Source organism: Equus asinus, chromosome 20 (genome assembly GCF_041296235.1).
Source record: "Equus asinus isolate D_3611 breed Donkey chromosome 20, EquAss-T2T_v2, whole genome shotgun sequence".
In the NCBI taxonomy this organism is placed as follows: Eukaryota; Metazoa; Chordata; class Mammalia; order Perissodactyla; family Equidae; genus Equus; species Equus asinus.
Window position 1 is genome coordinate 72,716,073 of NC_091809.1, and position 24,279 is coordinate 72,740,351.

Sequence of the window (24,279 nt, forward strand, 5' to 3'; positions counted from 1 at the left end):
ATGAATCTCCATAGCATTTTACCATTTTTGAGACCTCAGATTAATGGAAATGAAGAGAACATGGGACATTAAACAGCTTGAAGAACCTAATGAGGCACAAAGAAGCTGATCAATAAAAGTATAATGAAGCAATTGAATGAATTCTTCCTGATATTATTTTATAGTCGATCGACAAACACATTTTTCCCATGAGGACAGAAAAAAAAACCAGTGGCATTTCTGTCAGGTCTTCTAACTCTGTGTTTAGCTGGTCTGGCAAATATCCCGGATCAGTAAAATGTGTCACTTTTAAAGGACACTGTCCTTATGTCCCAGAATGGCTTATCCTTGGAGGATATTAGTCATGCTTGAGTTATCTTGGTTTACCAAACATGGCATTTTCCATCAGGGAATGGGATGTAGAGCAAGTACTAGTAAATCCAAGAAAATAAATGCTCTCACCAGGCAGGGCAGTCTAGCTCAAAGATTTATTAAAATATGAGGGGAACATGTAACTAGTTCAACTTACAAAGCGGCAATTCCATTTCACTGACACCAAGATATTTTGGTGGAGAGGGAAGGTACTGAGCCTTAGCACTCTGGGAGGTAGAGCAGGAGTCATGACTATAGAGACCTCGAAAGAAGAAGACACACGAACACCCTGAGCACAGGGATGTGTCTCATTCGTCTCTGCAGGCCCAGTGTGAGCAGTGACTGGCATCGAGAACGGCTGGAGGACATTTGCTGAATGAGTAATTGAATGATTGAAGAGATGGGGGAAGCATAACCTAGGCAGAGGAGCAGAGCTTGGGCAGTGGGAGAGGTGTGAAAACACAGATGTGTTCAGTACAACTTGCTGGAGGACAAGCGACTTGACTCTGGGAGCAATGGAGGATAAACCTGACCACCATATTGGATGGGTGGTGGGTCTGGGGCTAAGAAAACCAAGCTTTATTCTCCAGTGGACAGAATTTAGTCAATAGGACACAGAGGGGAGGGACCGGATGAGGTCTCTGCTTTAGAACATGTCTTGGGGCAGCTGTGGGCGAGCTGCGAGGCTTGGGATCCAGGTTGGAGTCGGCTGTAATAGTTTAAAGGAGCGAGGATAAGGGCCAGAATCAGGGCTGTGGCAGAGGAGCTGGAGAGGAGCTGGACAGCACCGACATCTAAGGGATGTGTTGCCTGATTACATGTGAGATGTGAGAGAGGAAGGAGGCTCTGGGACACAGGCTAAGTCATAACAGACATCCATTCATTTGCTCATCAAATATTTCCTGTGCTAGACCAGTGGGCAGACAATAGAAGATACAGGGAAAAATAGGATTCAGCCCCTGCTCTTACCAGGCTTGTAGTCTAGGGTGAAAGACACACACGTAAATAACAACAGCAATGTAACACGTGCTAGAACAGAACAGAATACGCACAAGGCATCACAAGAGTTTTATTCTGGAATATGTTGGTACGCAAGGAATATCCAAGCCCACGTAATTCTGAGGCCTGGTGTTACAAGTCATATGAAGCCACTGGGATCATTCATTGAATCACTCATTTGAAAAACATGATATCTTGAGAACCTACGTGCTAGGCAGTGGTCTAACTGTGGGGATACAGTCGACAAAAATCCCTGCCTTCACGAAACCATGTTCTAGTGGTGGAGAAGGACAAACAAGAGAAATAAATGTAATATAGATTATGTGAGGCATGTAAATATGAAGCAGAGGCAACAAAGCAGGCGAGGGGAGTAAGAACTGCCCGAGGCAGGCGCTGGGAGGGTCGACCCTTCAGAGGAGACGGCCAGGGACAGCGAGGCTGAGCGGCTGTTCCCACGGCTGCGGCCCAGCTCCAGCCACTTGCCTTGTTTATTTCCTTTTCTGAGACTCTCCTCATTCTCTCCAGCGCAAACACTTCCGTCCTGCTTCATTGCATTGGAACTCGACACTTCTCCAAAGTGTCCTTGCTCTTTATGGAAGAGAGTGGCTTCATCCTTTTAAAGTCTGAAGACGAGGGGCAGTGATAAATCAGGGCTGAGAGCCCTAGGTAATTTTACACTCTTGATGTACACACCCGCGAATACCACAGTGGAGAGTCACCCCAAACTCTCTGCCCCTCAGCAAACACCAGGCTGGGCAGGAGGGGACGGCCCACGTTTTCATGGCCCTTCGAAGCCGGGACTACCCCGCGGGAGGGGGTGCCCTGGATCCTTGCACTTCCTGTGAGCAGAACTGTCCCAGGGCTCCACAGAGGATTCAGTTAATTGGTCATCACAGGCACTGACGAGCACAGCCTGCGCTGTGCAGGAGGAGCACAGAGATGCACAAGGCGAGGCTCTGCTGGGAGGACAAGCTGACTCCTCCCTGGTCTCGTGCCCTCCACCCACCCTGCCCACGGTAGCCAGAGAGACACTTCTAAACACAGCCTAAACACAAGAAGATCTTGTCCTGTGCCTTTGCCCTCCCCCTCACCCACTTGGCCTCCAACGTTTTTCTCTTGGCTTCTGTGAGGCCACATTTTCCTGGTTTCCTCTGACCTCCCTGGCTGCTCCTTCTCAGCCTCTTCGCTGCCTCCTCCTCTGTAAACCCACCCTCTAAATGTCGGTGGACCAGGGTTCTCTTCTCAGCCCCCTTCTCAAGCCTCATTGTCTCCCCAGTTGACAGTACCTCACTCTGTGGTTTTAAATGCCATCTACGAGCTGATTCGAAACCTTTCTACTGAGCTTCACGGTCAGAGATCCTTGCTCAATATTTAAGAGTGCTTACTTGACATCTCTACTTGGCTGTCTACTGGACATTTCAAATACAACATGCCCAACAAAAAAATTCTTGATTTCCATTCTCCCTCATCCCAAACCTAATATTCTTTCCCCTAGTCTTTCCCATCTCAACATACGGTACCTGGGATCTACCTGGATGCTCCCGCCCCAAACCTGTCATTCTCGATTCCTCTTTTTCACCACAACCCAGTCATGTTGGCTCACTTTCAAATACATACTCTATTCCAAACATGACCACAGCTCAATGTCCTCCACTTCGTTAGCCACAGTCACCTTCATTTCTTACCTGCCTTGCTGGTTTTCTGATTTCCATCCCCTAAAATCCCATTCTCCACTTAGCATCCAAAGAGATGCTGTGAAACTTGAATCCATGCCAGGGTTGCATTAGGACTTTGGTGGGCCCTAAGCTCTTGGCCTTCATTGGCCCATTTTGCCATTAAAAAATGTTGAAAATTAAAAATTGGTATAAAAATGAATATATTCACATATATTAAAACATTTTCTTAGACCTAAAAGTTCATTTTTCTTTGGACTTTAAAATAAATTAAAACATTTTTGTGTATCCCTAGCATTACTGTGGGCCCTAGGAACTGTGCCTACTGCACCTCATGGATAAGTTGGCTCTGATCAGACCCCACCAACTAAGTCCCTTACTTAAAGTCCTTTGGGGGCCGGCCCAGTGGTGCAATGGTTAAGTTTGCATGTTCTGCTTCGATGGCCCAGGGTTCGCAGGTTCAGACCCTGGGTGGGGACATGGCACCACTTGGCAAGCCATGCTGTGGTAGGCATCCCACATATAAAAACTAGAGGAAGATGGGCATGGGTGTTAGCTCAGGGCCAGTCTTCCTCAGCAAAAAGAGGTAGCAGACATTAGCTCAGGGCTAATCTTCCTCAAAAAAAAAAAAAAAAAAAAGTCCTTTGACTATCTCCCTGGCAAGTAGAAAGCATTCTGAAGCCCTTTTCAGGGCTTTGCTGAAAAGCTGGCCAGACTCTATTTCTCCAAACCCCTCTCCTGATACTATCTTCCTTGTTCACTTTGCTCTGGCCACACTGTCCTCCGTCTTGAACATACCAAATTTGACCCTGCCAAGGGCCCTTGCACTCCAGCTTCCCCAGCTTGGAACATTTTCCCCCTAGATCTTCAATGGGCAGCTCACAGTTGGGAGTAGCAAGCCTGTGAGTTTTCTGTGGGTTATGCACGCATGTAAGAGGATGGCTGGGCTTGGGGTATCTTGCTGTGCACCACTCAAGAGGGCTGTCTGCCAGGTATGGGTGCCCCAACAGCAGGAGGCAGAGGGTTACATCACCAGAGGTAAGAGCTATGGAGGGTGGAAGGACCTGGTGTTATCTGAGAAGCAGCAACCACCGAGGAGAGGACACAATCACAGCAAGTCGAGTAAAGATGTTTGCCCTCTCTCACTTCCTCTGCTTCACCCCAGCCCCCTGGAGGAGTTGGAGGCCAGGAGAGAGATGATCTTTGAGTCAGATAGGAGGGTACTAAGTTTTAAATTAAACTGCATTGAGATTTATTCATCGAAAGGAATCAGGCAACAATGGAATCAGCCTGCCCAATTCCAAGACCATCATCTTCCCACACTAGTTTGCTACCCCAGCTCTCAGTCTTGTTTACTCTTGCCCTGGAAGCTGGTTTATTTCCTTCTCTGGGAAAACAGCTGACTAAAAACAGATGTGTTGTTCATCTGCTAGAAATCGTCTTTTACCACCTACATACTCTAGACCCCACCTCATCAAAAGGATTTTCAAGTGCCCTTCCCCTACTGGAGGCCCGCAGAATGCTGATCCACAGAAAGAAGGCTTGTAGTAGGAACCACAGTGAAAGCCCAGAGACCAGACGTGCAGGGAGCTGCAGCCCCACCATTGTTCCTAGGGTAACGAGGATGGCTGCCGGTCTGCATTCCACAGTGATTTGAAGGGTTTAATAATTAAGATGACCAGACATGCTGGTTTTCCCAGGACATACCTGGTGTCGGCCTGCTGCCCTAGCCTCATGATTAATGGAATTCCCTTTCAGTCTCTAAAGAATTCCATTCTGGATGATAAATTAAATGGCCACTCTACCAAATGTCCATAGAAATTGACTGACGGAGGCAACAACAAGGCATCCTTGAGCTGGTTCACGACAAGGACTAAGAAAAAGGGCAGACAGGAACAGCAGAACTCAGACAAAGCAGGAAAGGAAGCCAGGCCAGTGCAGGCACTGTCCCCTGGGCTCCCTGACCGAGGGCTCTCCCCAGCCCTCAGGAAGTCCTGAGGACTGTGTCAGAATTCCCCCCGTCACTCTGGATGGCTGTCACTTAGCCTTCAGTCAGCAGATGGTACACAGACTAGAGTCACTGTTCCAGTACAGGCTTATCATCCTCAACAAGTTCTGAACCAAAGACTCCTGCAGGTATCAGAGAGACTGCCACCTTAACAGTGACCCAGGTGTCGCAGGGGACTTGCCCTCCAAAGAAGAGAGCATGATCTTGTGTTCCAACTTACTTTCAGGCTCTTTTTTTTTTTTTTAAATACATTTCTGGTCCAAAAAAAGTAAAGAAAGAAAAACACATGTACAACTCTGCTACTGCCTGGCTCCTGTTTCTTTACCTCTTTAGCCCTATATTCCCATTCTTTCAGACTAGCTCCTTTCTAAAATTCAAAATCCTGAATAAAGTCTATGTAAAAAGGGTGTTCCAAATTCTGCCACAATGCTCTGCTTCTCAATGACAAATGATTTCTGCTTTTTCTCTCCTGTTTTACCCTGTGATCATTTCCAAATCTGGTTCCAGGGTTCCAGGTAAACCCAAAAGGCACCAACACCTGGACACCGCTCAGGGCTCGACAGACGTCCTACAACACCCTGACCAGAGGCTGTTACAGCGATCCCCAAAGTGTAATCATTAGAACACTAAATTGCTCATAGGCATTACATGAGAAAAACAAGGTTGTGGGGTCAAAGGCGTTTATTGAAATGCAGATTTTAAAACATTAACGCATCTCCTTTCTTAGAGCTTTCAATCTGCAAACAGGCAAGTGAATCCCCCCATAAAGAAAGGGAACATTGAGAGGCATCTGCCTCCAGCTTGATGATGGTGCCCTTTCTATTTTTGGTAGAAGATCTGGAGGGATGAGTGTTTAAGGCACAGACTTTGGGAAACGTTGTTCTAAGCCTTAGTAGGAAAAAATCCTTACAATGTACGACTAATACATGTAAAGCACTAATTATACATTCTTGCAAGAGGCCTTACTTCTTTATTTCAACTACCATGATAGTTTAATACCATGCTTCTTTTATTACCACTGCAAAGATGGACGTGTTGAATTCTTCTACAGTCTTCTTTACAGTTCTGAGTTACGCTGTACATAGCACATGGGTACTATTCCTTACATCTACTCGTGAACTAAACATTGATATTATTTTGACTTTGTGCCATTATCTACCCTTGCTGAGGGATGTTTCAACTTTGCAAAAAAAATCAAAACCAAGGGGCCGGCCCTGTGGCTGAGTGGTTAAGTCCGCGTGCTCTGCTTGGGTGGCCCAGGGTTTCACCGATTTGGATCCTGGGGGCAGACCTAGAGCCACTCATCAAGCCATGCTGAGGTGGCGTCCCACATGCCACAACTAGAAGGACCCACAACTAAAATACACGACTATGATCTGGGGGGCTTTAGGGAGAAGAAGGAAAAGAAAATTGAAAAAAAAAAAAAACAGAAAAAATCAAAATCAAGATGCTTCATAAAATGAGCAGCTGTTAAAAAAATAAATCATTTCTGGTCTAGGTGTTTAGTGAACTTCTTTTTGCACCAAGCAAAAGCAAAAACAAACAAAACCCCCCAAATACCAGACATACAGATGAAGACCTCTCATCTTCCTCAGGCCAGATTCCTGTGAGATTCCAAAGCAAGCTGTACTGAACTCAGAGGATTCCTGGCGGCCCTGCATCTCTTTGCTATGCACAGTATTTCTTATGTGATTTGAAGAAAGCACTCTGTCATACATTTCTGGAGTGCCTTATCAGGATTATTCTTCTGAAAAGCTCAAAAGACACAAGCCAAAAGCCACCTGGCGAAGGTTTAAGCATCAGTGCTGTATTTGAACATCCTCACAAACAGCCACAGTGCAGGCTGAAATGACCCGGGGTGCAAGCACAGCAAACACCTGGCTTGTAATCCACTTGTTTTTTTTCTCCACTGACACATTTAGAAAGAAATGTCAGGCTGAGAGGCATAACATGCAAACGTAGTATAAATCAAAGTCTTTTCTTTATATACTGTGATTACCAGATTGATAAAACACTCATAAAGACATTTATTGGAGTGATGATTCTGAGGATGGTGATTTTACATCCTCCCAATTTTCACTTTTACTATTGTTCTTGATTATATATGCCTGCAGCCTAGACTTTTCCAGTAAAAGAGGCCCTTTTAAAGCTAGTGAAAAAAAGCCGCATTGGTTTTTCTTAAAGCACCTTCCAAACATTTTTACTATAAAATTAGTAAGCGAGAAAAGTTTCCAAATTGCACCAGTACACAGCTCCCCGAAAGCACACTGAAAAACTATGCAGAATAATGTTGATTAGGCTGTAAGACTGTGCCAGGCTCCAAACAAGTGGTTATTCTGTTGTGACATCTGACGAGCAATACATCCATTGTTCTCTGGAATTTAATTCATTTTAAATTACTCCATCCAAATGATAAAACAGGAGATGTGCTACACTCGGGGGGTAGAATGCAATGATTGTTTTTAGCGCGACCACAACTTTTAGCTGGGTAGCAATACAGCCTGTTCTAATTAGGCCCTGATAATTGTCTTCTGAAAAACAGCTAGTTCAAGAAATGTGAGCGACATCCTGTTAAACGGAAGAATTGGCATAAACAATCTTGCCCACTATGGGGTGGCTGCAAAGCTGGCAGAGCCACATGCAGAGTCTTCTCCAAAAGCAGAGCAACAGTTTTCGGAAGAGAAACTATTTCTTTTCCTTTTTTTTTTTTTAAGATTTTATTTTTCCTTTTTCTCCCAAAGCCCCCCCGGCACATAGTTGTGTTATCTTTAGTTGTGGGTCCTTCTAGTTGTGGCACATGGGACGCCGCCTCAGCGTGGCCTGATGAGCGGTGCCATGTCCGGGCCCAGGATCCAAACGGGTGAAACCCTGGGCCGCCAAAGCAGAGTGCGCAAACTTAACCACTCGGCCACGGGGCTGGCCCCAAGAAACTATTTCAAAACTGAAAGCAGTTTGGGATACTGACTTACTGTAATACATAGTTTAATATGTATACCAATATAGTCAACAAATTATTTTACTGATCAAGGACTACTGTGCAAATGCTCCAAATCCAAAATATTCTAACTGCCTACGAAGTACTGTGAAAGCTCCTAAGGATTGTATGTGGTGGGGAACACTGCCATCTGGAAACATTAATGATTAGGCATTAAAAAACCCCCCAAAACCAAGATGAATCTCAAGAGAAAATACACACATACACACATAAGAATTTATATCTCCTGTATATCACATATTTAATATACACTTTTGAAACAATTTCAGATGAAATAAAAATCAAAGTTCTCAAAAAGTGAAAGATTAACTTAATTGCTAAATAGTCCCTATTGCCCCAAACATCAGTATGTTTTTTATTTCTATGCAAAAGTATGTCTTCAAACTGCTTAAATGATATGATACACAAACCAGTTGTCAAATAATAAAGCCAGGCATCTTGCAATTTTAAAAAATTAGATAAAAGGTATTTGACGCATTATACACATCTGCTCATCCACACACACACCAATGACAAAATCTGGCCTCTCCGAAAATAAGTACATGAAGACCATTAAGTGCCACCAGGAAGGAACACCATGTCAGCCCTCCCTACAATCCAGGTAGTTTCCTTTAATCCAATAGCAAATCTGGGCATATTTGAGAGGGGTGATTCTAACAGCCACGTTGAAATCCTGGGGAGAGCCATTCATGTCCACCCACTGGTGTCCTGAAAAGATGCCAATAATTTTTCGCTCCCACTTCTGCTGCTGTCTCTTCCACATCCTCACATAGACTCCTGACCCACTGGCCCCAGGCTGGGCATCGCACTGCTGGTAGAGCAGGTCATAGGTCTCATCTTTGACATCACAGAAGCGGTACACCAAATTGCCAGGTCGATCGTTATCATAACCAGAGAAGTGGATTCTGCCCCCTGGCAGCTGCTTGGATGGAGGGCTCACTCCAATCTTCATGAACTTTCTCTTGTGGGGTTTTTTGAGTTCCAGGAGGGCATAGTCATAATCCATGCCAATGTCATTGGCATTGCCCTTGATCCAACCCTTGGGCACATGGGTGCGTTTCACCCGGATCCACTGAAATTTCATCTTCTCGGGCACAGCTGAGCTTGAGTCATTGGCCCTTCGGCCACCATCTTTAAACTTGGGCTTCAGGAAGCCCACTCGAAGCTTCTGGGTTCCTTTCACATAGGTTTTCCCATCGTGTATGCAGTGCGCAGCTGTGAGGACATGCTTCTCTGCCACCAGGGTGCCGGTGCAGCCTGTAGATAACTTCACCGAGGTTGAGAAAGGGTAGTTGAGTAGGAAGTCCTTCCCAAAGATGCTGAATCTGCTGTCATAGCCGTAAATCTGCCGCTTCCTCCGAGACTTTCCAGAAGACTCACCCCTGCCACTGCTGAGGACATAAATGCCCACCTGTGTCTCTGTGCGGCTGCCATTGGCATAGAGCGTTTCATAAGACAGGTACTGCTTGACCTCTTCATAAGTGGGCAGCGGAGTCCCCTTATGACACTGGGGTCCACATGAGGAGGACACTTCCAGTTTGGCTTCAGCCTCAAAGTCTGGCTTGGCTAAGCTGAGGGTGGACTGGGGCAAGACGACAGGGAGGCGGTAAGTGGGCCAAGTGGGTTTCCAGTGGGCACCGTAGGGCCTCCCCTGCCCGACAGCACAGATGAGGAGGAGGAGGAGGAAAAGGAAGAGCCCTGGAATCCCGGCCATGCTGAGCACCACTCTGTAGGAACAAAGACAAGCAGGTCAGGAGGGCAAGGGGCCGAGCACTGGCTTACTGCAGAAGCAGCCCCGCAGCATGCCTGTCATTGTTGCTAAGTCTGTGAACCCTCCACAGGAATCAGGGTGTGGAGAGCAATCCCTAGATAATGGTCTCACTTACAACGCAAGGGCTTGACCTCAGAACATTCTTGTGGCTGGGTGCCCAAAATGAAACGGGGTGTTCATTCCCTTCTATGTTTAAGATGCCCCTGATGACGGCCCTCTTCAGGGCAGCATGCATACGGTCATGAATCCCCAGATGAAGTGCTTGGCCAGCCCTGGTTTCCGTATAATTTGGAGCCTTCTTTACACTTGATTCTAAACCTTCATCTCCTCCTTCCTCCCTGGTCCCCTGCCTTTCTTTCCTTCTTTCTTCTCATTCTCATTAGGGCATGCACTTGGAAAGTTTTCAGAGCAACTTGCTCATGTACAGGGTAAGTTTAAATTACACAGCTTACAGAGTGACCAGGGCATCAAGGAGAGATGGCTCCACAGTGTCAGACTTCCTGGGACTCCTATTGCTTCTAAACGGTGGGTGCATTCAGAAGAGGGTATGACACTTTTTTTTTTTTTTTGCTTTAAATTGAGAACAACCTTAACTATCATAAATTTAGTTCCAGAGTGGCCAGGCCTCTAACAAACAAAACATTCCCTCTTCCTCTGGATTTTTTGTACACTATCAGGATCTCTGCCAAAGATCCAAAGCTCTAATGTTGTCTCAGGTTGATCACATTGTGACTGTTACTGCTGGTTACTTTTTGAGGTCTTTATCTTTGTGTTCCCAGCTGGTCTAAATGCTCAAATTTGGGCCTATGCTAGCACTCAACAAAGATTCATTGAATTAACGCTTGCATTAATGAAAGGGTGAATGAATAAAGAGCATGGCTCAAAAAATACTTTTTGGAATGATGTGTACTGAGTGCTAATGAGGATGGTGTGGTGGCTCAGACAAAGCGCATGAAATCCGTTATGGGGAGTCAGAAGAACAGGGAGGCCTTCCAGGAGAGCCGATGCTTGAGATGGGTGTTGAAGTTGAACAGAAGTTAGACAACATAAGAGAGAGTGAAGGGAACACTTAGAGGGGCATGCAACAGTTTGAGTCATCTCAGGAATACGCTTAGCTCAGCAAGGGGGGAATAGAGGATGTGAGGAGCCAGATTCTGAAGAGTGGTGGATACTAAAGGAAGAAATTTGGATTTCATCCTGAAAGCTATGTTAAAGACCTGGATCAATCATCACGTGAGAAAACCAACAACAAAAAAGAAAATTGGAAGTACTTTCCTAAATGTTCAAGCATCAGTTGGCTCTGAGTGGCTCTGAATCTTCTGTTCAAGAGACGCTTACTTAGCAGGCAGGGTGATCCATCCACAATCAAGTATCCCAAAGGAAGGACGAAGAGGGGTCAGGTCTCGAGAGCCCAGTGGAACACAGCAGGAGGTGGAAGGAAACTATTTCACTCTTCTTACCCTCTTCCTCTTTGAGACCATAGACCTGCCGGCAACTTTGGGGTGCCCTTTGCTTTCTGTTACCTAAAACTGGAAAATCCCATTGATCTGATCTACTCCAGCTGAGTGAGCACGCCAGTCCATATTCCCAAGACCCACACTCTATATTTTAAAATATGTACTTGATCCACCCACCTCTAGGATCTATTTGCTTGACTCTTTCTCTTTGATTTTATTTCTGTCAAGAACAGGGATGGGAAAAGAAAGGAATGAGGTCCTGGAAAAGCCAATTCCTTGGGACTTTCTGATTCTTTAAAAGTGTTTCTCTCCATTTTTCAAATAGGAAGGATCCTTGGGACCTTTTGTGGGGAGGAAATACATCTAATTATTCCTCTAAATCCTTGACATCGTGAGGTGCATGAGTATATGCACACATGCGTGTTTGTATGTGCTTGTTGGGGGCATTGCCAGGACTAACGGTTCTAAGTGGACAAGGCAGAGGATTTATAATGCTAGTAGAGCCCTCCCCCCTAAATGGGGACTTTATGGGTGGGACAGGTGTGATGACAACCCTTTAGGAGACTTCAGGGGATGGCTCTGAATCTGACTATTCCCATCTCTGGCTGAGGCACCAGCCCTTGCACAGACCTAGGACTCGGACAGCCTTTTCTCTATGTAAGTTGCTGCGTAGGTGGCTAAATGCCCCCTACACCAGAATCCCTGCCAAGTGTGAGGCGTACTAGGAGGAATCATGTATCTCCCATGGGGCTTGGAGCTCTGGACCCCTACATACCACCCCCTCCTCACTTTGACTAATGTGGAGAATATTAATGCCTGCTGACATAGATCAGCAGATGTGTTAAGCCAAGTTTTACTTCAGTGTATCTTAAGGAAGAAAACAGAATCCAGAGGTCCAAGCTGCCAAGTACTCTTGTTTTCAAAATACAATTCTTGGGGGAGAGAGAGCAGGAGATGAGATAGCATTATACTATGTATTATCATAAGTTGTTGATAATATTTTCAATGTGCATGAAGAACATGAGAGTTAAAGTATGCTCATATTATCATCTAGAGCATGCATCTTCAAATCCCAAATCTGAAATTTGTATGTTCATTGGATCCTGGCAGTACAGAGTTTGAATTATCTGTTGCACCAGAATTGCTCCAGTGGCATCTGTCTTTAGCTTTATCCATTTATCCAAACATTAAAACAGACCATTGGCAAAGGTGCCAGGAAAGAGAATGGCAGGAAAGAGTCTGAAATTACTTCAAATAGACTTCAAAAAATCTGTCTAGGAACCTTATCTTAATGAATTAACCCCCTCTCAGGCAAAATTAACTCTAATTTCACTTTTCTAAGTACTTCACCTGTATAGTGAACCCCTGTTTAAAAAATACTTTCAAAGGCCCTGAAGCATGTCTTATGTCACAAGTGCCACCAAGGCGTATCTTTTTTTTTAATGTCTGTCTTTCAAAAAGAAACAATGTTTTAGTAATCAGTTCCTGAGGGTTAGTGGGTATGGAGAAATGGGAAAAAGTCTTTTCTTGGGCGTGTGTGCTGGGCAGTCAGCCAGACTCTCTCACTAGCCACAGCTTCACTCCAGCCTCTCAACATAAAGGATCAAACTTGTTCTTCATCAAAATGACAGATGACTATGCCAAGGACCTTTAGGATCACTTACAAATCACCAAATGCTTAAGAGATGCTAAAAAGTCTACTGCATAATATTACTAGAATATTAACATTCTTGATAGAATATTACCTAATGAATATTAAATGATATTACTAATTCAAAGTCCTTACAACTTACATTCTGGTCATTTAGCCAGTCAAGGAGAAGTCGGCCATCTATAAATAAAGGTCTGCTAAACCAACAGGGCAGGGTGAAGCTTTAATTCCTTAGAAATAAACTTTTCTGATACCTCAAAAACACTAATGTCCATTAGTTTAAAACACTGCTTACAACGTCCCTGTATTATGACTTAAACTCTATTTATCAACACTTAGGATAAGACCTTGTTCTGACATTTTATATCTTGATTAAAGTTTCTGTGTAACTCTGAAATTTTACTTTAAAAAAACCTTTAATTCAGATTTAGAAACAAATGCAGACTTTTAAAAGCTAACACAGATCCAATTATTCCAAATTGATTAGGTTTTTAAATACCTGACCAGAAAGTGGGAAAGTTTTGTGTTCTCAGGTTTCCAAAGGGATTTAAACAGACATCTGTATTCAAGTTACAAGCTTCCTAAACTGCTCAGTCCTTTACCAAACCTGAGTTTAGCGTGGTTTAGAAATTGTTCTGAATAGTGAGCTGAACCAGATGACCTCTTTAACTAGACTTTTCAGCTCTGGTCTTTGCAGGCCCGAGATTCTCTAATTTTATAATTTTCCAGGGACACAAAAGTCCAGGTCAGGCACTATGCTGTTTACAAACAGCGTCTGCACCATCATTTACTGCTCAGGAGCCTTTATGCATGGAATTACGGAAGGGAGAGGCACAGGGGAAAAGGAAAGGAAAATTTATCCTGATGATCTCTTGCCTCTCTGGGACAAGATTTCCCTGATTGGTCTGCAAAGGAAAAAAGGCCTCCAGCAGAGGGCAGCTTCCAAGAAGAGACTGGAGGGATGGCTGGGTGTGAATGCTCTCAGAAAAGGGTGAAGGGGAACCAACCCTCCTGCCCATGAGGGCCTTTCCTGAGGCATTCACGTCCTAACCTGACCCCTTCTCCATTAATAAACCACCAATGACAACTGTGATGCTTTAAAATTAGGTTGGTGGCTTTACATTAATTTCTCAACTCACCTGATAATGGAATAATTCCCCAGGAGACAAATAATCACTGTTTCCATTTTTATAAACTCCAGGTAAGCTGGTGCTATGCCCATTTAAGTTTATTTAAATACAAACACTTTAGGATGCAAACAGATGGAATTAAAAGCATTCATAATCTCACTCCTGGAAAAGTAACAAAAGGGTTACACAACTTCAATTTCTCTCTTGCCTTTACAAATGAATCACTTTATCCTTATAGAACTGTCTGGAACACTCACATCTTAAAAAGGAAATGAAGATTTCCAAATCTTATCTTCATTATATCTAAATCTGGACAAAGAAAATTCAGGTCCACAAGATTTCATTTCTAGGAATAAACCTTTGCTGGATAAGGATTCCTCATACATATAACTATATTTTAAAGTTCCCAAATAAGTATTTGCATGCATCACTTCACCTAAATGGCAAAGCAGGATGGAAAATCAAGGTAAGCAAATATTTTTTCACCACGCTTACTAATACGGAAACTGTATTCCTTTTCCAACTCTGCATATCTGACTCCCAAGGGGGTTACACATTCCATGCTCCATCCCTCAGTATGAGCCATGGTCCCACTGTCCACTGTCTAAAAATGTTTGTACTTTATGAGGATGCTACCACTTCATAAGCCCACCAACAACCTTACAGTGAAGGGACTTTGCACGCTATCGGAGGTGCAAACAAGAATCATTTGCTTGGATACTGGGCACTGAGACTGCTCCCTCCAAGTCCGCACCTTAGTCTTCAAAACTGCAACAACGCAGGTCTCCTCAAGAGGGCAACTGTCTGAGAAAACGACTTAAGTCCTACAGCAAACAAGTATTGGGAGGGAAAATCTAATTGTTAGGAAATACATTCTCTATTGTACAACGTATAAATTCCTGTGACCACTATAAACAGTAATGACAGGAAGAAACAGTGGGAAAGTTTGTGAAGATAAAAGTTTCGGACATCATTTGGAAGGATGACAAAGGGTTTTCCATGGAATTGTGGCCAGGGATATTGGACAGTGAAACCATGTTAATGCCTAAAGCAAATACCTAGAAGTGAACAAAGCTCTGTGAAAACTCTGCAGCCAGGCTTGCTCTCATTCTCCTAGTCACAGAACCTGTTAAAGCAAAACAGACCTAATCACATAATGATTTAAGAATTACAATCTTGTACAGGAAAAAAAAAAATGCAGGGCATTTATAAATCCAGCCACCCTAAACATAATCTTGTGGTCAAAGTGTAACTTCTTCTCTATCAGATTTTAGGCAAAATGAACTACCTTAGTGAGGCTGGGACAAACCTGGCAGCAGAACAAGAATACAGAGTATAAAACTTTCAATGGTGAGACCATGAGAAACGAATTCCCCAGAGTCAGTGGGAGTTATGCACGAACAATGCCTAGTGGACTCAGTCCTAGGGGATCTACGAGAAGAGATGTGCGGGAGAACCTGAGACGATTCAGCGCTGCAGACTGGGGCCAGCAGTGTTCTTAGACTCGCTAATCGGCACTTTGGCACTTACGCTACAGACAGAAAAATGCACCCCCATTCACCATCTACCTGAACAAGCTGTCGGTATTTAAAAAATGAGATCTATATTAGTTACCTTGGAAAAATGCTTCCTTTTGAGTTCTGGCACAGGAAAGGCATGAGAAGTTATCTCTAGACTTTAAGTGGGAAAAATATAAATGAAACAATCTATTCAAATATAGACGGTGTGCCTATGATCACAAACACTTTGACAAGTAAATAGAGTGGCTTTTGTGTCATTACTTTATTTCTTTCTCCCCAAGGCACCTCCAGTGCACTGAGACTTCTTGAGAGACACAGTTATAAGGCCTATTTTAAATGCTCTTAAGCACAAGATCCTGAAATAAGTGCAATAAATATCCTGTTATTAATTTGGCATTTGATTTTTGGCCACAGCTGATTTCAAACTGTAAATTCAACTCCTTCCCACATCACCACGTGAAGACGATTCTGGCATCGGCCTACCTGCCTCTGAGGAGCGCACACCGACCCTTAAAGTTCAGTTCAGGAACTGAGAAGCCAGCCTCATCCCAACACTGATTCTGACCAACCAGGAGCTTTCCGCCAGCCAGGGCTGTTTCTGAAGTCTCCTGGGTGTCGCCCAAAGGGCAATAAAACAAACAGGATTTTTATCAGCTGCTTTCTCCTGAGGTGTTCGAAAGCAAACCAAATTTGTATTGGGGGTGGTGGTGGTTTTCCTTCATCTAAATAATTCTCCCTCTTCTTTTAAAACACTTTTTAAACTTTTTTTCTTTGCTTTTATTTAAACGTTAACTTGTGGAGAATGTCCACAGGCTAAAGAAGAAACAGTTGCTTCCAACAACTGCTGATAGTTCACACAGTAGTTTCTAGGGTTAGCACCCTGCGGGAAGCACAAGGTCATCAACTAAGGCTCCAGAGAAAAAGATCTTATTCCCCAACCTGTGTTGGCTGCACTTTCCTGGCTTGCTAAGGTGTGTTCACAATCACGTGCCCCGGGTTAAATATTACTATTCAGACCTTGTTGGGATACACATATGCAAAACTCTAGGAAAATAAGGGGTGGTGGAATGTGTGTGTGGAGGGCGTGGGGGTATTGTCATCGCCCCAGCCGGAGGAGAGGTTGCCCGGAGCCGGCTCCTTCTCTACTCCCACCCAGCACCCAGCATCCAAGACAGCAGTTTCAAAGCCTGTTTTCCCCATCCGCTTCACGGAAGACACTGCGTGAAGACAGATGCCCTGCAGCCCCGGAGCCTTGGCGGAGCCCCGGCAGGCCCGCGGTCCCAGCCCTCCGGCTCCGAGGGCGGCCCCGGCGACGGCTCCGGTGCCCCCAGCAGCCCGCAGCCCCCGCGCGGAGCGCCCCGGCCCTTTGTCTCGCTCCTCCCCGCTCCGCGCTCGCCGCGCCCGTCCTTACCCGCGCGAGCAGCCCGCCGGGGCCGCGGCTCGCTGCGCCGCTCAGACAGGTGTGGGCGCCGGGAGGGTGCGCGCGGCTCCCATGCCTGCCCCGCGGCGCCACCGAGTGCGAGCGGCGGGCGGGCGGCCGAGCAGCGCCGGCAGCGGGGCGGGCCCGCCCCCCGCGCCTCCCGCGGCCCGCCCGCCCCGCCTCCGGCTCCGGGGAAGCCGCGCGGCCGCCGCCCGCCCCCCGCGCGCCCGCGGCCCGCGCCCCCTCCCCTCGCCGCGCGCCCCCGGCAGGACCGGCCCGTGCGGCCCCGTGCAGGTGGGGCCCGGCGGCGCAGCGTCACTCGGCTGCCGGGGCCGCTCGGCGCCAGCCCGCTCCAGCTCCCGGGAGAGCCCTCCCCTGCCCGGGACCCACGCGCCGCCACCCTTCCCACGCCACGCACCCCCGGGGCCCGGCGCAGTCTCCTGAGGGAGCTCAGAGCCCTCACGGCCGCAGTCCGCTGCCTACTGGCCAAGGCCGGGTGCCCCCAAGGCCGACCCCGCAACCTAGAACTGGGGACGCAGGCCACACCTCGTGCGCCGGGAGTCCCTCCGCAAATGTGAAGAGTTGCCAGAAAACCCCGTGCGCTCCCTACGCCACATGCACTTGGAGAGCTTTTAGGCTGTGACCCGGCTCCGTTGCGCTTCACCCGATCTTTCAGGGGCCTCCGCGGAATGGAAACCTGCACTGGGGTGGCAGGACCACGGAGGCTTCGCATCCCTGACGGCACCCATGGGTGCGTGCGGCCCGGAGCACGGCGGCGGCTTGGCAGCTTCTGAGTGGCAGGCGGGCGGCTGAGCCCACCGGCTCAGCTCTGTCTCAGGGCACCAGCTGGTGGAGCCACCTCCTCGCCCAGCCGGCCTGCTTTCCTAAGTCACTCCAAGGGGCCTTCCCCTCGCCGGGCAGGTGACTGTGCCTTTTAATAACCTCGGGCTACAGCCTTTCTGTTCTCTCCCCAGTACATCGCTATTTTATATAGATGGCCGTTTATTGAGCGCCTTCTGTGAACCAGCTACATATAGACGGATGTGGTGAAGAAGGTGCAGATTACCACTATTTTACAGACGAGGAACCTGAGGTTTACAGAGGTTTAATGACTTTCCCCAAACCACACAGTTATTGAGTGGTAGGGCACGATTTTGCACTGAGGCCACATTTTTTTTTTCCTATCAAGCCCCTTAGCCTTCCTTTCTCCCATCAAAGCCTACTTTCAGAAAGCGGGGAGCTAACATACTATTTCGCATCGAGGTGTAAATGACTACCTAACGTGTGTATGTTTGCAATGGATTTTAAATGGGGAAGCCGGAACACCTGCCATTGTGTGGTGTTTCTCAAATGTGAGGGAAACCGATATTCTCTACCATGTTAAGGGCAACATTTTCTTAGACTTCCCCAGTTTTGACTTAAATTATTTTCTTTTAAAATGTTGCCTTACTGTATGTAAACATAGAACCAGATATAAACTGATGTTATAGCTTTGGAACAACTCTGGAATAAAACCAAAACAAATTCATAAATTAAATATAAAAATCTCCTCCCAGAACTATAAAATTCAAGTTAGTAACGCTGACTCAACTGCTATCGTGCTCATGGGATGTGAGGTGCCCTGTACTGACTCACGTTTCTCACCTCTTTTCTCCGTTCCAGCTACCACACCCCTGGCTCACACCTTATGTCATTGCAAATATTTAGCTTTCCCTTGACTCTGATACATCGTTTAGAGAATAACTTTGTGCTTTTGCTTTCTTAGTAGCATAAATAGTGAAATGGTGACTCTTGGTGCCAACACATAGCACACAGGCACTGAAATCACAAGGCGGTACTAGGTATCAGATAGTTATCCTAATGATATTCACTTTTTAATCACAAATATGAAAAAAATTTAAATTATGGCTCTCCAAGGGTCTGTAGCTCCCCGTGGGAGAACCACGATTAAAAGTCAAATATCTTACTTTAATAGAGGAGCTGGGCGTGGAACTGGAAGGAGGGGAAGAAGAGAGAGGCTTCTCAACCAGCCTCGAGTTTTATTAGTTTTATTCCCGTTCAACAAATACTGAGCACCGATTACATGCGCAGCATTGTGCTAGGCGCCAAATTAAAGAGGTGGCCACAGGAAGACAGTACGGCAGCATGATTCACAGTGCACTAGTGCCGCTCGACCATGTGAGTACCCTTCCAGGCTTTGCCACTGACTAGCTGAGTAGCTTTTGGCTTGACCTTTCGGTGCCTCAGTTTCCTCCTCTGTGAAATGGGGACTACCTCATAGGGTTGTTTTAGAATTGAATGAATTAATACACATAAAGTGTTTAGCACACTGCCCGATACACAGTAAGCCCTTAATAAATATTAGCTATGGTTGTATCTGTTATGCAAAAAGAAGGTGCCTTAGCTTTGCTTTGGGGTATGGTCTTTCAGCACCGCCTCAACCTACTTTGATGTTCATTGCTCATTTTTCCTGGCAGTTTAAAAAATTACATTGTAACCAATTTGGGGCGATAGAATCAATGAGAACAAGGCAATTATTTCCATCACTCAGAAAGGGAAACCGAGGCACAGAAGGACCCAAGAGCAGGTCCCCTCCCCTATTGCCACTCCCACAGCCAGTGTCAGGCCTATTGCCCAGTAACCCAAAGGAGCTGTAACTACAGGGGACCCACGAGAGCTCAGGGCTTGAACAAGTACCACTTGATGTCAACAGCAAAATGAGAAGATACTCCCTGGCTCTTAGGTTGTCATTGTGACTGCCATGAGGACAACGACAGATCTGTAGAGTACTTTGATCTCCAAGAAAAATGCCCTGTGTAAATAGCAGGTGTCCTCATGCTGAGCCTAGATAGATATTTGCTTTTCTTCTTCTACTTGTTCCACTCCCCTCCCTGAAAAAAAAAAAAAAACAACCCACAAACAAAAAACCCCAAACCCTCACTTCTTTGTAAGAACTCAGTTCAACTCTGTAATCATAATTCTCAAATACTTTTCAGGGGCATAGCAATTGAGTCTTTAAAAATGCATTCTGTTGATTTTGTACCCTGCAACTTTGCTGTAGTTGTTGATTATTCCTAATAGTTTTCTGGTGGATTCTTTAGGGTCTTCTATACATAGAATCTTGTCATCTGCAAACAGCAAGAATTTTACTTCTTCCTTTCCAGTTCCAATCCCTTTTATTTCTTTTTCTTGCCTAATTGCTCTGGCCAAAACCTCCAGTACTATGTTGAATAAGAGAGGTGAGAGCAGGTATCCTTGTCTTGTTCCTGTTCTCAGAGGGATGGCTTTCAGTTTTTCACTGTCAAGTAAGATGTTGGCTGTGGGCTTGTCATATATGGCCTTTATTATAGTGAGGTACTTTCCTTCTATATCAATTTTATTGAGATTTTTTAAAATCATAAATGGATGTTGGATCTTGTCAAATGCTTTCTCTGCATCTATTGAGATGATCGTGTGATTCTTATTCCTCATTTTGTTAATGTGATGTATCAAATGAATTGATTTGTGGATGCTGAACCATCCCCCTGCATCCCTGGTATAAATCCCACTTGATCATGGTGTATGGTCCTTTTAATATATTGCTGTATTCAATTTGCTAATATTTTATTGAGGCTTTTTGCATTTATGTTCATCAGCTATATTGGCTGATGAACTATATTGGCTGAAGAAAAAGTAATGTTCTTTTCTTGTGTTGTCCTTGTCTGGTTTTGGTATCAGGGTAATGATGGCCTTGTAGAATGAGTTAGGAAGCATCCCGCCTTCTTCAGTTTTTCAGATTAGTTTGAGAAGAATAGGTATTAATCTTCTCTGTATGTTTGGTAGAATTCTCCAGAGAAGCCATCTAGTCCTGGATTTTTATTCTTTGGGAGGTTTTCGATTACTGTTTCAATCTCTTTACTGTGATTGGTCTACTCACATTCTCTATTTCTTCTTGTTTTTCTTTTTCTTTTGAAGGAAATTAGCCCTGAGCTAACTGCTGCCAATCCTCCTCTGTCCACTGAGGAAGACTGGCCCTGAGCTAACATCCATGCCTATCTTCCTCTACTTTATATGTGGGATGCCTACCACAGCATGGCATGCCAAGTGGTGCCATGTCTGCACCCAGGATCCAAACTGGTGAACTCTGGGCCGCCAAAGAGGAACGTGTGCACTTAACCGCTGCTCTACCAGGCTGGCACCTATTTCTTCTTGATTTAGTTTTGGGAGGTTGTATGATTCTAAGGATTTATCCATTTCTTCTAGGTTATCCAATTTGTGGGCATATAGTTTTTCATAGCATTCTCTTATAATCCTTTGTATTTCTGTGGTATCCATTATAATTTCTCCTCTTTCATTTTTAATTTTATTTTTTTGTGCCTTCTCTCTTTTTTTCTTAGTGATTCTGGCTAAGGGTTTGTCAATTTTGCTTCTCTTCTCAAAGAACCAGCTCTTAGTTTCATTGATCCTTTCTACTGTCTTTTTAAGTCTCTATTTCATTTATTTATTTCTGCTCTAATTATTATTTTCCTTCAGCTGCTGACTTTAGGCTTTGTTTGTTCTTCTTTTTCTAGTTCTGTTAGGTGTAGTTTAAGATTACTTATTTGAGATTTTTCTTGTTTGTTGAGGGATGCCTGTATTGCTATAAATTTCACTCTTGGTACTGCTTTTGCTGCATCCCATAAGAGTTGGTATATTATGTTTTCATTTTCACTTGTGTCCAGGTGTTTTTTGATTTCTCCTTTGATTTCTTCATTGATTCAATGGTTGTTCAGTAGCATGTTGCTTAGTCCCAACATATTTGCGACTTTCCCAGCTTTTTTCTTGTGGTTGATTTCTAGTTTCACAGCATTGTGATCAGAAAAGATGTGTGATATAATTTCAATCTTCTTAAGTTTATTGAGGTGTGCCTTGTCCCAAAATATTGTCTATCTTTGAGAATGTTCTATGTGCTTTGAGAAGGATGTGTAACCTGCTGATTTTGGATGGGATGTTGTATATATCAACTTAAAAAGTCAGTTGCATTTCTATACACTAATAACGAACTAGCAAAAAGAGAAGTCAAGAATAGGATCCCATTTACAATTGTGACAAAAAGAATAAAATTTCTAGGAATAAATTTAAGCAAGGAAATGAAAGACCTACACACTGAAAACTATAAGACATTACTAAAAGAAATGGAAAAAGGCATAAAGAAATGGAAAGATATTCCATGCTAATGGATTGGAAGAACAAGCATAGTTAAAATGTCCTTATTACCTAAAGCAATCTTCAGATTCAATACAATCCCAATCAGAATCCCAATAGGATTCTTCACAGAAATAGAGCAAAGAATCCTAAAATTTATATGGAACAACAAAAGGCCCCAAATAGTCAAAGCAATCCTGAGAAAAAAGAGCAAAGCTGGAGGCATCACAGGCTCTGACTTTAAAATATACAACAAAGCTATACTAATAAAAAAATCATGGTTCTGGCAGAAAAACAGACACACAGATCAATGGAACAGAAGTGAAAACCCAGAAATAAAACCATACATCTATGGCCAGCTAATCTTCAACAAAGGAGCCAAGAACATACAATGGAGAAAGGAATGTCTGTTCAATGAATGGTGTTGGGAAAACTGGACAGCCACATGCAAAAGAATGATAGTACACCATCATCTTACACCATATACAAAAATTAACTCAAAATGGATTAAAGACTTAAATATAAGACCTGAAACCATAAAACTCCTGGAAGAAAATATAGGCAGTACACTCTTTGACATGGGTCTTAGCAGAATCTTTTAAAATACCATGTCTACTCAGGCAAGGGAAACAAAAGAAAAACTAAACAGGACTACATCAGACTAAAAAGCTTCCGCAAAGCAAAGGAAACCATTAACACAACAAAAAGACGACCCACAAACTGGGAGAAAATATTTGCAAATCATATATCTGACAAGGGGTTAATTTTCAAAATAAAAAAGAACTCATCAACTCAACAACAAAAAAACCAAACAACCTGATCAAAAAAGGGGCAAAGGATATCAACAGACATCTTTCCAAAGAAGATAAACAGATAGCCAACAGGCACATGAAAAGATGTTCAACATCGCTCAGTATTAGGGAAATGCAAATCGAAACTATAATGAGATTTCACCTTACACCTGTCAGAATGACTATAATTAACAAGACAAGAAATAAAAAATGTTGGGGAGGATGTGGAGAAAAGGGAACCCTCATACACAGCTGATGGGAATGCAAACTGGTGCAGCCACTATGCAAAACATCATGGAGATTTCTGAAAAAATTAAAAATAGAACTACCATATGATCCAGCTATCCTACTCTGGGGTATTTATCCAAAGAACTTGAAATCAACAATTCAAAGAGACTTATGTGCCGCTATGCTCACTGCAGCATTATTCACAATAGCCAGGATGTGGAAGCACCCCAAGTGCGCATCAACTGATGAATGGATAAAGAAGCTGTGGTATATACATACAATGGAATACTACTCAGCCATATAAAAGACAAAATCGTCCCATTTGCAACAACATGGATGGACCTCAAGGGTATTATGTTAAGTAAAATAAGCTAGACAGAGAAAGACAAGCACTCTATGATTTCACTCATAGGTGGAAGATAAACAAACACATGGATGTAGAGAACAGATTAGCAGTTACCAGAGGAGAAGGGGCTGAGGCGAGGGCAAAAGGGGTAAAGGGGCACATACGTTTGGAGATGGATGAAAACTAGACTATTGGTGGTAAGCAAGATGCAGTCTATACAGAAACTGATATATAATAATGTACACCTGAAATTACACAATGTTATAAACGAATATGAACTAAATAAAATAATTCTACAAAATGCATTCAGGGCAAGGCCCCTATGTCTACTGAGTGTCATTCTGTATAAGGTGACTTTACAGGGACTGTGGGAGAGAGAGAGCAGATGTCCTTCTCCTCAAGGAATTTATGCTATGGATGTAAACAAAACAAAATCAAATACAGGAGACAGTGAGATACAGGCTGGATCAGGGTACAGCCAGAAAGCATGGAAGAGAGAATCATTAATTCCCACTCTCACAGGTGCTGAAGGCTTCCATGAGATGGCAGAATTTGAGCAGAAGCTCAAAGGATGAAGATCTGAGCAAGGTTTTAACATACATTATCTCAGTGTGTTTCTCTACTGTATAAACAAGAAAATCAATGGGTGAATGGAAGGGGCAGAACTAGGACTGGATTGTAATAGTTATAGCTATGTTTATTGAGTGCATACTCTGTGCCAGGTAGTGTGGAATAGACTTTATTGCATGTAATTGTAGGGGAGAAAGACATTTCCT

The 24,279-nt window shown here is 44.3% G+C and overlaps 2 protein-coding genes across 12 annotated transcripts in view; one reads left to right on the top strand and one right to left on the bottom strand.

Annotated features, from left to right (window-relative positions):
• Window positions 1-8,565, top strand: part of FZD4 (frizzled class receptor 4) — a 95,708-nt gene extending 87,143 nt beyond the window's left edge. Inside the window, exon 4 of the mRNA XM_070490498.1 lies at window positions 1-8,565. The gene's annotated coding sequence lies outside the window, so the exon portion shown is untranslated.
• Window positions 8,239-24,279, bottom strand: part of PRSS23 (serine protease 23) — a 23,791-nt gene continuing 7,750 nt past the window's right edge. The window contains exons 1-5 of one of the 11 annotated variants that reach the window (XM_044752464.2): window positions 17,522-17,787; window positions 16,039-16,163; window positions 15,650-15,710; window positions 15,094-15,161; window positions 8,239-9,753 (exon numbers count right to left, since the gene is read on the bottom strand). In XM_044752464.2, the coding sequence (XP_044608399.1) occupies window positions 8,607-9,740 (1,134 nt within the window). In that variant the 5' untranslated portion in view covers window positions 9,741-9,753; window positions 15,094-15,161; window positions 15,650-15,710; window positions 16,039-16,163; window positions 17,522-17,787 and the 3' untranslated portion in view covers window positions 8,239-8,606. Of the gene's footprint in view, window positions 9,754-15,093; window positions 15,162-15,649; window positions 15,711-16,038; window positions 16,164-16,966; window positions 17,131-17,393; window positions 17,881-24,279 lie in introns of those variants that run through there. The other 10 variants (XM_014868020.3, XM_070490501.1, XM_070490500.1 and 7 more) reach the window with 10 other exon arrangements.